At 32.3% G+C, this 17,123-nt stretch overlaps 1 protein-coding gene across 2 annotated transcripts in view; it reads right to left on the minus strand.

Moving 5' to 3' along the window:
• Nucleotides 1–7,948: 7,948 nt before the first annotated feature.
• The window catches only part of LOC131041535 (VAMP-like protein YKT61), a 63,136-nt gene continuing 53,961 nt past the window's right edge, over nt 7,949–17,123 (minus strand). Inside the window, exons 5-7 of one of the 2 annotated variants that reach the window (XM_057974665.2) lie at nt 12,031–12,117; nt 11,796–11,892; nt 7,949–8,251 (exon numbers count right to left, since the gene is read on the minus strand). In XM_057974665.2, coding sequence (XP_057830648.1) covers nt 11,842–11,892; nt 12,031–12,117 — 138 coding nt within the window. In that variant the 3' untranslated portion in view covers nt 7,949–8,251; nt 11,796–11,841. Of the gene's footprint in view, nt 8,252–11,543; nt 11,893–12,030; nt 12,118–17,123 lie in introns of those variants that run through there. The other variant, XM_057974664.2, reaches the window with a different exon arrangement.

Here is a 17,123-nt window from a genome sequence, read left to right on the forward strand (position 1 = left end):
CTAATTGAGCACCTCAATTGGGAACCTAGGCATTTATGTTAGGTCTTTTTCAAACCAAATCAACCCTTGGTCAAAAACCCTAGTTAACTGTGCAGTTTTGAGCCTCAACTATGTAGCTTCAACTCCAATTGTGTAACAGTTCAATCAACTACGTTGAATGCGCACTCAACTGCACAAATCTTACCTAGACCTTCTGACATGCATAAAAAAATGACCAAAATTGACATAAAAAAGTGTGCACAAATAAAAAAATTGACAAGTAGGCATCAAGGTAAATACCTCTAGTCTTGCACCCTCTAATTTTCAGTAGCTCTACACGTGCTCACCACGATGATTTTCCCTCAGAATTTGCACCATCCTTCCAAGTCTCCCTTCCTTCAAAGCTCCAACTCTTCCAAATGAAAGAGTAAAAATGAGATCTTTTCAACCTCCCACCCCCTTTTATTTCCCTTCGGAATGCCTAGATGGACATGCATGCTCTCCAATTTGTGTTGGTCATAGTCTTTTTCACCTTTTGAGACTGGTATCTTTTGCGTTTGACCTATGATTTCACTTTCTTTCATGATTTTGAAATCTTGGCATATTTGTTGACAAATTGACCTCTTGTTAAAAAAAATCGATCAATTTTTTGAGGGGGCACCCTTGTAACCCATTATCACTAAGCCATTTTTTAATGTGATTTTTTCTTGAATTTTCACTGAAACAACACTCTAAATCGCAGTCTCAAAGAGTGGCAAAATATAGACACTAAAAAATGGTCAACACCTACGTCTCCTATTTTTTAAATGTTTTCTTATTCATCAATCTTGTCTCATTTCTACTCTCCTTCAATTTAATCATTTCATGTCCTATTGATATCATTTTGTCCCCATTTCGATCCTATGATATCAATTTGTCCCAAAACTTATCATGTTGATGTAATTTTGTCCCCATTTCGATCCTATGATATCATTTTATCCTAAAACATGTTCTAATGACATCAATTTGATCCCCTTTCATGTCCTATGATATCATTTCGATCTCATTTCTTGTCCTTTGACTCATTTTGACTAATTATTCCCAATTTCGCCCAATTTGATTCAATTTGACTCAGTTTTTGTTCCTTGACATCAATTTGACTTGATTCCTCCTAGGTTTAATTAATTATTTTGTTAATTAAACCTCTTTCATAAATATCTTCTTCTAAGATAAATAAATAATCCCTTTATTTATCAATTAAATAAATTTATTTTATTTAATTATCTAATTGATAAATATGAGGAATATTTATTAATTTATCATATTTATCCTCTTCTCAAGTGGAGATAATTAATAAATTTTATTTATTAATTCCTCCATTTATCCTCATGTGGAGATAATTAGAAAATTTTATTTATTAATTCTCCATATTATCCTCTTTTCTTGATAGGCTTGATCTCTCTAGCTTTTTTCTATTTTAGTTCATCTTCTAAATGGTAACTTCAAGTTGCATTCGATTGTGTCCATTTAACTTCCTAAAAATCAAATTGATCTTGGTCGTTCAATAAAATCTAAATTTCTATAAAATAAGGCCTCATTCTTCATTCAGATCAATTAATTTTCTAGTATTCTCACTGTTATTCTATCAAAATAATCTTAGAATCACGATTTCTAGTATTCTCATTATCATTATCCTTGCATTCATTTATGTAAGTGCACTTTGTAAATTGAGAGCAACATATCCACTATAGAGAAGAAAGAAGTAGTGAAGCACCATCAAAGAATTGTAATGAGCTTTCATTATGAATTTAATGTTGTTTATTTCAATTAAGCTTTGTTTTAATAGCTTTGTTTGTTAGATTAGATGATTTTGCATGTTGTTTAGTTTCCGTGGTTAGCTTAGAAACTTCATGCTCATTCGTTCCCGATTTCCTAGTCGACGCTATGTTAATATGAAATGATGCTATTTTTTTTTTGTGTTAATTTTAGGTTTTAATATTAGGTGGATATTGTTATTGGGTCAACTCAAAGGTTGGCATTACCAAGGTCTATGGAGGGGTACCCTATCCTTGTCATTTTTTCAACCTTTAAGGTTATAGGCAAGCCTTGACATGCAATGTTATTTTGTTTGCATATTTTATAAATCCATCTAAACCTCTTATATGAAATTAAATATCAACAAAAAACAAATATTTAACCATATCAAGCCTATAAAATTAGCTCTACCTTTCAAACACAATTGGTCATCTTAAACTCTTAGATCCTAAGCACATCTTACACAACATTTGTTATCATTCCTTTCCATTTATTCTAAAAAATAAAATATTAGACAATTATTTTCCTCGCATACATCTTGATTGAATTCCAGGTCGTAGATGAGTGCTAGAGTCAATTTTATTAAAAATTCAATATGTATTCAAATGCTATTATTGAAATGATTGTCTTATTTGTAGCAATTTTTGTAACTTTGTATGTTTCTTTAATTTATGATATGGTGATAAATAGTTCTTTGAATTGTCACTACACAACATTTTACATTTGTAAGCATTATTTTCCTTCAAGATTCTATTGATTGTAATGTTTGTAGGATATACCCAAAAAGGGTCTATGTTGAAAAGGTTATAAGAACACTCAAGCAAATGCAAATGATAGGTGTAAATTTGAGTTTTACAACCTTTAGTAGCATTTTCCATATCTATGCCAAAATGAGAGCTTTGGAATGGGGTTTGAATACCCATTAAACCAAAATGTATAGATGAATTTTAGCAAATGTTGTAAAGTTGCTAGACATATATAAAAAAATGAAGAAGTATAGACAAGGCACATAGATATAATGCTACAAATGAATAAAATTCTAGTTATTGCAATATATGAACAAAATCAACTTGTTGAAAAGTCTACAAATTTTCAATCAAACGCAGTTGATAGGCCCAAAGCCAAATTCCACAACTTATACCAATATGCTTGTTAGTTGCACCAATGTTGAATTTTCAAAATAAGGTATGGAAATTCATCATTTAAAGCATAATGCATAGACAATTTGTCAAAATTTGTGGTTGCAAATTGCTTATGTACATTTATATAAATGTGGAAGCATAGATGAGGCATGCAATTTGTTTCACACAATGTCTCAAAGATATGATCTCATGGAAAACAATCATTGGAAATTGTGTGTTTTTACCCTTCTAAATATATTGTAATATGCACCATAAAAATATAAATGGTAGGCAAGGCAAAGGCGAAGGTGGTTTCTCGAACCCTAACAATGATGACCTATGTTTCGATAGAAGATGAAGGTGTTGATGCAAATGAAGTTGACGATGATGGGGTTCATTCGCTTGTGCTGACATTTTACTAGTGTTTTGGGTAGTGCAAAGGATGATGCCAACAACCATGAAGGTGTTGTTTTTTAAGAGGATGGTCATGAAGCTAATGTTTGGTGGGGGGAGGAAGAAGATATCCCTCCTTTGTCTCCATGGCAATGGTCACTGAACCATTTTTGGGTCTAATAAAAGGGTTTCTCTTTCTTTCTGCAAGTTTTTTACCCTCCAGACAACACATAATTTTGTGGATAACTCAAAGCCCAAATCTTTTACTCGGGAAGAGTGGAGCTTTTAGTTTGAGGTTGTTGATGTTTTCTTTCCTCCTAGTGCTCCCTAGGGTTTCTAAGATTATCAATAATTTGTAGGAATATATTATGAGTGCTTCTATGGATGTTTCTTTTCTAAAAAAGTGTTGAGATGGATGTGAGTTTTTGTATTCCTATAACTATTGCTTCTTCTCCTTCTGTTGTTGTTGGAGTTCTCATATGGGATTATCTCCTAAGGATAAGGAGGATGCGTAAATTCAAATTGGTGCTCCTAAAAACTCTTCTTCTTGATTCGTCTACTTAGAATAGCAGTTCACTAATTGGGAGATTCTATAGTAATTATCTCAATATTGATGCTATCAGAAGATGGATCCTTCGGGCTTGGAAACTTAGAGGCAAGATTCAAGTATCTAAAAGTGTTGAATGGCTTTTTTTCGTTTTTCTTTTTCTAGTCAACAAGAATGTTCTAGGATATTTCTTGATGGCCCCTAGTTTCTCAGAATGAATGGTCTCCTAGTTTCAATGCAATGAGAGAAATATTGAGGTTTCCTATTTGGGTTCATCTACCAATGATATCCTTGGAGTTTTGGAATGCAAATATTTTCATGATTATTACCAAATTTTTTGGGTAGTATATAGTGATACTGATAAGATCACCAAATTTATGAAGTATTTTCTATTCGAAAAATTTTGTGTTTGTGGAGAAAAATTAGGTTATCCCCACTCACTAGAATATCCTCAAAATTTGAAGATTTGAGTGCAGCAAATCGATTATTAACTCTCTAATTATTTGTCATTGTTATCATTTATTGGGCCATGTCTCCACTACTTGCTTGAAAAATAAGAAACAACACTTTGTTTAGAAAAAGGATCAAATGCTTCTAAGGAGGAGTCTATTTCTTCCTTTCAAGAGGTTCAAAAAGTAGATATTAAAGGGAAAACCCCCATGGATTGTTTTTTGATGGCTAAAGCTCTAAGATCAATAGAAGGATCCACCATTGATTTTATGACTCCTCCTTATCTCAAGAAGTTTAGATTTGGGGAGAAGAATCCCAATGTTGTGATAAAGAAAAGATCTTAGGACCAATTGTTAAACCACCCTAACTTTGGATGGGTGACTGGATGAGTTGGTTCTTTTGTAATCTTTTTATCTTGTGTAGTCTCATAGTTGTTCATCTTGATTGTTCATTAGTGTCTAATTGTGCTTCATGTTCAAACTCTTTTCTTTGTACAAGGTTTTGAGCCCTTTCAAAACCAGCCTTACCTAATAAAAACAGTATGGTGTAATCTCTATTAGAATATCTTATGTATTTGATTCACATTGATTCTTGTAAGGATTATAATTACACCACAATATTTTCTCTCCTGTAATTTCAATCTGAAACAAGCATATACACCTAATACTAAGAATCCCTTATAATAATATTTTGTATTGATCCAAAAATTAGAAAAGAAAAGTTCCAATAAAAACATTTAAGAAATTGCATAAATTATATCTTGATTAAAGTCTAGAGAAAGATCCCCTACTTTACATGGGGGCAAGCTCTTCTATCAAATACCCTTTAATGAACTAGAGATCATCGAGGCTTAGAGGCCTTGGAGATAAACTTTTTTCTTAATTAACCTCTCTTTTAGTGGCCAATTATAATATTCGGGAGCGTCATTGCTTCCTCAAATTCAATCAACTAAAATCATTCATGAGCTTTTTTTTAACTCTCAATTGTTTTACATTTCCTATCGCTTGCTATTGACTTGGCCACAAATTTATGAGAATATTCAAGGTAAAATTTTGTAAATCCAAATATGTTAAGCTTCATGTTTCAAAGAATATTGTAGATATAACTTCAAAATAATCTTACATAAAGGTACATATTCATAGTTGATACTAATTTATAAGGAATTTACAATTTGTGTTTATGTAGTGTCCAAACATTTCATTAGGTGTTGTGGCTTTAGGTAACAAATCTCAAGGTACGTAGCAAATCTCAAGCTACACCTTTGAAATTTAGTACGTAGAATTCTCTATGGTGATGCTTGGTTCAATGGTCCTAAATAAATGTGCATCATATATATTTAATCCAATGACCTTTGAAATCTTGGACCTCATAAATTGTCACACTTCGAGATTTTGGAGGAAAGAAATTTTTAATATAGTTGCCTTATGCGATGTTTATTTAAATTTTGTTGTTTATATTTTATCAATTTAGATGATCTCATAAATTTCAAGCTCAAGATAATATTTAAAAAATATTATATTAATGGTCTTATAGTTAAGAATTGGAAATAAGTGGTGAAAAATTAGAATACTAAAATAATATAGTCACTATATTATGTATATATATCCTTTTTGTTCTACATTTACTTTGATACAAATAAAGATGTATCTTAATAATTTTTAAAAAATTAAAGACTTCAAAAAATTAAAATAAAAAACAAATAAGTAAAAATATAAAATCATAAGACCATTACCAATACCAAAAGATTCTAAAATTTATTAAAAAATAACTATTAAACAAAATAAACAAAACCACCCCATAGGACTTGCCCTAACACTACTCAAATTTCCCATCAATTGATAAAAACACCCAAAATAAAATTAAAAAAATTAGTATATTACCCAATAATCAAAGAAAATGCAAAAGAAGGATGCAATACACATGTAAGCTCAAGAGATTTGGACATCCAAAATACTTGCTCCAAAATACTTGCTTAATAAAACCGATGGTGATCTTCATAACATAATCCAAAGGCCTTATTACCTTCAAAATATCCAAGACCCATCCAATAGTACACTCACTCCAAATAGTTTTCATTCCCATAGTTTGGATGTTTTCATATTTCCTTTTAGATATCATCATTCATCTTATACCTCCTTATGCCATGGATTGAAAATCGTGCCATGTACTACTATATGATCCAAATCCAAAGTGTACAAAACCCATTTTTTTAAAATTTTAAGTAGTCCAAATCTAGTGCACATTTGCAAATAATAAGAATGTCAATCTTCTATTTGGCATCTTCACAAACGACCAAGATAATAGTCCCAAGTTAAATATTTGTCCCATGTCTGTCCCAAACTAATGCAAATGTCACATAGCTATGTTTATTTTTTTCATTGCAAACACTGACTTGAAAATTTTCTATTAAGACGTTTCAACGTTTGCTTTATTTTTCATCTTTACACGTGTCCAATCTACTAAAATCAAAATTCACACGGGGCAAATTACAAGCCAATATTTAATCATAATTTGGACTCGATCATTCATAAATTAAAAAAGGAAATCAAGTTTAAGCACACAAACACAAACTTTAGCTTACATATAACGCAACCCTAAATAACAAATTCTAAATGCACACAATACATACCCTACAACAATAACTTTGCCTTGATACACTTAAAAACCATCTTGAACTTCTATTTGAATGTTTCTATAAGGTCAAATTAAATTCATAGCATATTCGAGCATTGCAAGGGCACTTGAAAGAATCAAAATAGTGTGGAAGTTACACTTCCTTCAATATAATTTAAATTATTGTTTTTTACATTATTTAAAATAAGATATTGTTTCTTATTTAACAAAATTAATTAAAAAATCTATAAATTATAAGCTAAAAATATAAACACAAAACAAGCTTTGAACATATATAGATAATATGCACAATGAAGCTTTAAAAGCATATATAAATAGTAAACAATTTGTGAAAGTAAATAAGTTAACCCCCTCATCATTCAACACTAAAATTATGGTCCACTCATATCCCATAGAAACCTTTCCCAAATTTAGTGCTTAATTTAATATAATTGTCATTATCAATACCCTTTGTTCATGTTTACAGACAATTTAATACAATTTAATATAATAAGATTGCACCATTTTCATCGTGTCGTGAAAAGACACAATAAACCAAGGAATAGGCCAATCTCCACATAAAATGGCATGAAATTTAGAAAAAAAAAAATCTCAGATGTCCAAAACATGACGATTTTTTGTCCATTTTTTTGCATTTTTACAACAATGGGGATGAAGATCATGAAGATTTCATGTTCAAAATTTTGTCCAAATCTGTTGTGTTTTGCACATTTTGAAAATCGTACGAAATGCCATTTTATGTGAAGATTGGTCACTTCCACAAGCCAATATCATTTGAGTTGTCAATGCAAAACAAATAGATAAATTATGGATCAAAAATATAAATTGGAGATTTTGTTATATGAGATAAATGCAAGGAACATGAACACAGATTTATATAATAACAAAACTTATCCTTTTGTAGATTTTGTTATATGAGATAAATGCAAGGAACATGAAACCAGATTTATATAATAACAAAACTTATCCTTTTCTAAAAGGGCAATAACATTTAACTTGCATATTACAAATTACACAACGACTATTCAATATAATATCTTATATATCTTGCAATATATATTAAATTTGTCTTTGCATGCCATATATAAATGCGCAGCAAGATCATATTATATAGTTATTGTAATTGAAATTTTCAACTACCAACACAAATTGCACAATAGTTGCACAATTAGGGATTATTACAAGTTTTCAATAGTTGGCAATGTTGTAAATGATGTAACCATTGCTACCATCAACAATTGCAATATTATGTATGCTTAGCAAATTGTCATGCAACAATAGTCAATCAACAACAAAAACTTCCATTGTTGATTCTTAAAAAATATCTTGCAAGCTGCAAATCAATAATAATAATTATAAATTAGATACATAAAAATACTGTAAAATGATATAAACAAGTCAATTTATACAATTTCCATGCATACTAATTAATTTGCTGTTTTTTTTATCAAACATCAAAAAAAACTTAAATTTATTCGAAATGCATCTTAAATTTATTTATCAAACATTGATCTCTGTTTCCAATTACAATGTCAAAAACTTATAAAAAGATTTAACTTTGCATTAAATGGTTGGTCATGCATATAAAAAGGCGGCCTTCAACTACCCATGCATATATGATATAACTAATAAAAAGGCGACCTCCAACTAATACCACTAATGGTTTGGTCATGCATATATAGTTAAAAGCAATGGTATATGTAACATTCTTACTGATAAAACTTTCTCCCTATGTATTTAGCTAATAAATTTAATTAGTAATTGTTTTTTCACATATAGTTGCTCTCAATTAAATACACAGAACAAGATGTTTCACTATCAGTTATCAACTTTTAATCATTTGCTCTAGTCGTGCACATTTATGATTTAGCATCTTTCGCCCTAAGAATGAAGCAAAATCAATTTCAAAAATTTTAATTCAGTTTATTACTTTAATGTTTTTCTACACGTACACATTAAAGTTGCATTGCATAACTAACAAATGTGATACGAGTGTTATGTAACAGGTTATGTTCAAGTTCATGTACTTGATGAAACAACTGCAGTATCTCGTTACATTCTGCATAACCCCTTCTACCACAACTGCAGTAACTCGTTAGTTCTTTTTGTTCTTTTATGAGACATTCAATATATATTTTTATCAGTTTTCACTTCTTTTCAAATAGAAGCTTCCCCTTCTACTTTGCAACAATGAAATCGACTAATGTTATACAAGAGCCACTCATACAATACTAATCAAATCTAATTAAGTTATAAGCATCCAATGCCAGAACTACTCCAACCATTTCAGCCTCTTTGAAATTGGGTTGAACATCCTTTTAGGCACAACATCCAATCCCAGTAAGTGGTGTCATCAATCTCCATTATAAGTTTTCACAAAGCTTGTAAATTTTAGGATAACCAAATTGTTTTTCACCGATCATGCAACCAACATTTTTCTCAAGAAGCTGAAATCTTATGTTGCACCTTAAGTTGCCAGCAATTGTATATTTTATACCTTGGTTGGGTGATTTGTCTTGTCAACTATTCAAGCATGCAAGCTTGAAATATGTAGTTTTTCTTAGTCCTTGAATTTGAAATTTTAGTGTGTTAGCATCATCACTGTTATTCCCCTTCATGTCCGACAAATTCACAGCATCCAAATTTCTGGATTACTAATGAAACAATATTGGAATTAGATCATTATTTTTTTATATGCATTAAATGCTTCTATTCTAACAGCATGACTTCTGGATTAATAATGAAAGTTTTAGTTAATTAATTTAAAGCACATTTAAATATGCATTAAAAAAAATCAGTGCTTCCGTTCTAACAGCACATGAGATAATGTTCTATAGGAACCTTAGAGAATCAATAGTTCTTTGCTGAAATAGCTATTCCGAGTGGTAAACATTGGTTTACTCACCTCACAGATGGTGGATAGCTCTACGCATGATCCACAATTTCTTTGATACGTGTTATTTAATATTAAATTAAATGGACAGTTCAACATACCCTATTCATTTTTTATTCCTGCAACAATAGACATAACCCTTTTCGTCAAAAGAATAGCATTAACAATGGACATGTTTTTTCAAGGCCTTGTGCATTGACCAGGTGAATGATATATGAAAGCTAATGTTCCGGGTCACAAAGCCAGTATCAAGCTGTTCATTGATCTCCTATTAGATCGAAGAAAGGCTTCCAAATGACATTTATAGTTTCAATCCACCTCTGTTCATATCCTTCGGACTCCTCAACATGCATGATCCTGTGAATCAATTTGTTCAAGTGACCTTTGTGTTACAAGCTAGGGTTATAGAATCATAGAATCCACAGGAGTCTGTTAAACCACTAGACTTATAGAATCCACAGGATTCTGTTAAACCATGTCGCGAATCCCCACGAGGGACGCTGACCCACTGCCAACAATCCCCCTCCCAGCGTCACTCGCCGCAGCCTGCATGATTTGACCCTGTGACCAAGCTCTGATACCACTTGTTACAAGCTAGGGTTGCCGTTGCACCAAAAGATTGACCTGTCAATGCTCGATACAACCACTAGACTTATAGAATCCACACGAGGCTGTTAAACCATGTCGCAAATACCTGCGAGGGATGCTGGCTCACTGCCAACACTTTGTTCACAACAGCACTCATGTCCTCAAAACACATATAATGCTCTGTGAGGGAATGTTAAATCCTATTGTACTTAATATCTGCACTGCATTACTCTGTTCTTGTTTGGTTTGACATCCCTGTTTGTCCAATGAACATAGAAGTCCAATGAACAAGGAACAATAAACCTCTTGGGAAAGAGGGATTCATGTATGTCTTTGACAGAATCAAATTGATATCTAGGTCTTTTGAGGAATGTACAGAAAGATTTTTTGGTTTTTTGGTTTTTTGGTGTTTCTCTTAGATAAAATAATTATCTATCTGAATATAACAGTAAATTTGATTTGTCTTTAAGGCCCAAGGAAATGGTGCAATGGTTAAAACATCATGGTGTTTTTGTAGCCACAGAGGTACAAATTCCCACTGAGCCACTGTGCTCACATATTTGGACAATTAGCATTGATGCTGGGGATGAAGTCCCCCATTTGTAACCTCTACTGGCTTGGGCCAGGCTAAAAATTCCCAAGGTTAATGAATCAAAACAGGAAAAAAACACGGTACATCGAACTTATACATCTACTGATTCCCATACATCTGAAATAATTCAATTAGTCCAAATTAATAAGTGAATATGCATTCAAATGTTTATCCACAAAGGCTGATTGATCCAAAGCTATTTAACCACCACCCACCAATCCATCATCAAATTAAAACCATTTAGGAAACATTTACCCAAAACAATGGCATATCTTACCTTTGAGAGTAACTCTGCCCTTCCACACTCATTTAATGAAATCCATGTACTACACCTTGTTACATTATCTTTTCTATTTCTTCAAATAAAGGGTTGGACAAACAGAATTAAATTGAACTAGTAAAAGTGAAATCTGAATAAATAAACTAGAATATGATAATTTGGAACCCCACAAGCACATAAAATTATGTAATTGTTCAAGATTGTTATATAAGATATGAAATTCACAATTTCAATTTGCCAACATACCTTACGAACATAAATTCAAAACAGGATAAACAAAATAATTAAATTGCAATTTATAACTTGAAATTTTGCATCACTTACAAACCACAACTTGCCTTTGTATTATTAAGAAAACATATAGAATTAGGAAACACACATTTGCAAAAAAATTTAATTTAATTAAATCTAAATACATTTAATTAACCTAAAGCTTGTTCACCTCATGCGGTTTCCATGTATAATAAATCATTACTACAGTATTAGTTTATGATCAGATAGATGAGAACTGATGATGCCCAGACCTTGATGTAAATTCAGGAAATCCGACAGAAGTTGAGTATCCACAAATTACAATATTGTACAGCATTGGTTGGTTTTCTTTGCTTGCTTGTAAAATAACTGTTACATGCCCCATAAAAGAATGTCAAATTACTGTGGAAACCAAGTCAGACCAAATTCAAGAGAAGATTTTACAAAAAGATCAATTTTCATGCATAGGAATGTTTGTCAAGGTTTGCCAATCTATAAGTAGGTTACCTGGGAGGCCATGCTCAGATCTGAACTTTTCTCCACTAAAGAGTCCAGTTTTTCCCCCCTTGCAAGCACACTGTCTATGGTTTTATGCTGCACCATTTTTAAAAAACACGATAAGCCTTTTTCAAATATACAGACAAAAGACAAAAATTGGATATTTGTTAAACTTTTGACTGGACTAATCTTAACCACCTCTTTATGCTGCAAAAGAAAATAATTGATCTTTCAAATTCCTAATCATTTTTTCTCTTAAAAGTGAAACCCCTTTTAAGAGTGTATCTTCTTAGCGTTTACCATATTTATCTTATCCAAAAATTCCAGTGTCAGGTCACCCTTTCTTCAGCACCTCAAATTACCCTCTTTCCAAAAGACATGAAATTCTCTATTATGAAAATCTGGTTACTAATTTATTTATTTTTAAACTGGATTGGGGTTAAGTAAGCCAATTGCTAGTACTTACATATTTTTTTATAAAGTTAGGCATAAATTAGTAGGGCAAATCTTTTTAAACTATACATACAGAAATTCATCATAAAAGAAAAAAAGATTTTATAATAATTCAAAAAATTGCACAGAAACTTAATCTTGTTCATGTAATATTATATCTTTTTGAGTGCCATAATTTTGCAGTATTTTAGAACTTGCATTTTTTCATACTTCACGCTTATCACTGTATATAATAATATATAACAAGGAAAAGCACATAAAATCCAAGTCGTTTTTCAGAGAATAGGTGAGGTCACCAAACTATACTAGAAAATATAAAGAAAAGAAAAGAAAAGAAAAGATTAAGAAGAAAAAGAAACTAAATTTTAGCATTGACCCTTCTTTGGGTGTTTGAAAACTTTGAAAACTGACAGTTGTTGTGTCCATAACAAGAGAATAATAGTACTTCTCTATCAAAATAGTATCCTAAAATCTTGCATATAGGATCAGCCAAACCAATTTTTCAATCTCACATCCTTTTCTGGTTGTAATCAATGTATTAATAGCCATTTATGATTAATGTGTTGTGTTCTGTGAACTATCATGCTATCTGTGTTCTGTTTATACGTGTGAATAATCCAGATGTTAGTTTAGTATTTTGCAAGATCAAATCGCATTATGACTTTGGAACTCATTGGTTCTGAAGTTGTCCACTGTACCACCACATTCTGGCATCAGAAGCATGGATCGTCATGTATGTCAACAGAACCATTTATAAATTAAACAGGCTTGTTGTAAGTTTTTGTCTGATGAAAAGTTAATAAGCACATTCATATATTACCAGTAGACTTGAAAATGGTTTGTGTGCATCTCAATTCATTGATATTATAACTTTGGAACCTCTTAATTCTAAAGTTGTACTCCATGCCAACACATTCTAGGGTCAGAGGCATGGATCATCATGCATATTGTGAGAAACATTTGCAACTTAAACAGGTTTGTTGTACACTTGTTTTTTATTTCTTATGAAATTCTTACTGTTTGGCCAATACAAAAAGTTACCAGTTCAGGTTCACATGCCCCAGTACTAAAAATTAGTTTTCAGTTGGGTTTGCTCTGGATATGTCCATACAAAAAACACATAAAAATCAAAAGAAATTAAATTCAGAATACCACAATACTATATAAAATTGTAAGTAAATCTTTAACTTCAAATTATCCCAAATATATATATATATATAAGGTTACCTGGAAACTTTGGAGACTGGTACCGGTACCGGTATGGTAAATTTCAAAAAATAGGAGACGGGGGGTACTTGGAGATGGCAAATTTTTTAAATATAATTTAATAATTTCTAGAAAATAGCAACTGCACTGGTAGACATGTATGCAAAATGTGGAACCATTCACACAGCATGTGAAAACTGTTTACAGTTACAGTTCTCAGTTTGAATAAATAAACCAGGTGCATGAAGAAAAAACTATATGCAAAAAACTGTGAGCTAAGATGCCGAATCGGGTACGGGAATAGGGACGGGTATGTGGGTACGAAATGCTGGTACGGCAGAATTTTTTTGGGGGTTGGGTACATTTTCAGTACGTTCATACAAAAATAACATATATTTATATATACACACATATATGTACATATACAGAAATACATACATACATACATGTATATGTATATATAATATATATCTATACACACACACACATATATATATACATACATGTACATGTATATATATGTGTGTGTGTGTGTGTGTAATATGTATGTATGTATAGGCAGCTAAAAAATAGAATTTAGTTTGTCATATACCAATACATATGCTAAACAAAACCATTACAAATTTCAAATTTGGAAACATAACATACTAATTTAAATTCAGCTTTCAATATCAAAAAGATCAAACTAGAATCTCAAGATAGATAAGTTCTAAGTTTACTAATCAGCACTGTAGGTCTTAAGAATATCAAAAAGATCCAATTAGAATCACTAAAAAATTTGGCATCTAAAAACACGAACCCTGACGTACCCACAGGAGATTTATTTCAGTATCAGATTCCAGTACGTTTCGTACCTGGAATCGCCCGAAAAAATCCCAAGATTCAGCAACTTAGGCTGTGAGCATTCACACGGCATGTGAACTCTATGCAAGACGGTGGTCTCATCAAATGCCATGATTTAGGGTTTAAATAAATAAAAAACAAATGTACATTTAACAAAACATGATTTCCAAGCCTGGTTGCACTCATCTGGGTGCGTTTCACTATTCTAGGGCCGAAGAAATGCCTCCAGATGGATGAAAATGCAAAACACTGTTATTTGTTTTTTTAACCTAATACCTTGCATTTTCCTGGCGGAGATGCATGGGAGACGCCAAATTTCCTGGCAGGAGAATGGGTGACGCAGGCACAAGGTCTCCGGGCCCAAACGAAGACTTCGGAGACGCCAAAAGAACCGAAGACGCGTCTCCGTCTCCAAGGCGCGTGTCAGGAGGGGGGGCAGACACGTCTTCTGGTAACATTGATATATATATATATATATATATATATAATGCGTACATTTGAAGGCTAAATGTAGAGCATTCTAAATAATTAACATTAACTGACTTTAAATAAATGTAACCCATGATATGAGTGTAGCGGACACTTATGGGCATTAAAATCTAGGGCTTCTCATACATTTAAAGGCTAAATGTATGCTTACTTAGAAAATGATAATAAATAATTAAATGTAACTTGTTATAAATAATTAAAATTAGGCATCTGTATATCAAAGTAACCTATGGATATGAATGTAGTGGACAATTAAAAGCACTAAAAAATAAGGTATTTATTGTTTTTATTATTATGATGCAAGTAATTTTTGCTTCTTACAGAGAAATGCAACAGGTAATGCTCCAAGATTTACCATAAACAGACAAGCCATAAAGTTCAAAACCCCCCAACAGCTGTACAAATCATCAAGACTTCTTATAAAAAAAATCAGATGAAAGAGTAGCATACAAAATTAAAACAGCAGCAGCACCAAGAATAATATCAACTCCACTAAAACACTAACATTTTTATACACGTATCACATTCTTGTTGGCTTCCTAACTGTAATGGCACCATTTGTTGACAAAAGAAAATAACTACAAAAAAATTGAAGTACTGCACCAGGTTTTCCACAGGTTTGCCCTGGGCACAGCAGAGCCCACCCAAGTTCACCCTGGCACACTGCAGAACATACCTAAGCAAACCAGGGAGGGCTCTGCAAAGCTCTATCTGCACCTGCAGGAGACCAGGATGTGGGAGCTAATCTTAGGGAACTGGTAAGAGAGAAAAATGCACAATCACAATACATATAATATCCTCAAATTCAAATTCAATGCTTGAATTTAGGCCTTTTGGTAATCTCTCTTGCAAGCTACACTCATTCAATTATCCTGTAAGCTTCTCTCATGTTGCTAGATTCACTCTATGAGGTATCACTCTATGAGGTATCCAAAAGGCCAAGGGCTCAAATCCTTCTCTAATGTTTATAACTTCGAACTCCAAGAGTTGCAGAAGTACCTATCTTTAATTTGAATTGAATATGTATCTTGATGTTTATTGCATGTTACTGAATGGAAGAACAACTGCTTTGGCAGGTTAAATGATTCACCTTCCAGTGGTTACACAATCTTGAGTGTTGTGCTAAATCCTGAGGTTCACAACTGCAGATGAATGAATAAAGTTACAAGCATCAACAACCCTTAAAAGAGATCGACAGGTGAATGGATATGCACAAAATATTTGAGACCATTTTGTTAAATTTTGATAGACAATGTTGGATATGAAATTTTAATGATACTTTTGGGTATCATTTTATGGTTTTCGAAGGTCTAAGACTTGCAGAAATCTTATGTTTGCTTTACAGTTTCAGAATTGAGTGCTGTGTTTTCTGAAACCATATATTGTTTCCACAGGAATGCACAATACCATCAAAACCAAATAGTGTGTGGTCTTGCAATGGTGACAAAATGTTGAAGCTGATATTGTTGTCTGAGGAAAACAAAACTTTACATGGACCATAACTTTTTATATTTAGTTGAGATTGACTGCCTCATATTTAATTCTAAATGATTTTTTGAGACGAATGCAGTGACACAAGCAAATACAAATGGTTTTTGGTCTTGCTGTGGTAACACTTTGTTGAGGTCTACCTTGCAGGTAAGTGGAAAAAAATACCATGTAAAAGCTCAGCTTATTGTCCAACCAGTAAGACATAGTTGTCAGCAGCGGGTCTTTTATGCAAAGGCACCATGTTGAATGCGTAAGTGTGAAATTATCAACCGTGTCTCATGGTGATACGCATACCATGTAGCATATACTGTCAAGTGTCAACCCTTCTTAGGAGTTGTTTTTGCAGACATTGGTCTAATGTTGAGGGTAATGTCATTTTTTCAGTGATTATTGTGCATCACAAACTAAGTTGATCACAGCCTTGGTTGACCTAGCGTTGAGGGTACATGTACACTATTACACTATAGTGGAGGTCACAGATTCAAATACAAATGGAGTACAGTTGTACACCTTATTGAATAAAAATACAAGGTAAATTTTAAAAACAGTCTCCTTGTGGAATATTGGCATAAGGAGGTTCTCAAACACCAAATTGATGTCTCGTTTGGCAACAATCTAAA

This window comes from Cryptomeria japonica, chromosome 2, assembly GCF_030272615.1.
Source record: "Cryptomeria japonica chromosome 2, Sugi_1.0, whole genome shotgun sequence".
Classification (NCBI taxonomy): domain Eukaryota; kingdom Viridiplantae; phylum Streptophyta; class Pinopsida; order Cupressales; family Cupressaceae; genus Cryptomeria; species Cryptomeria japonica.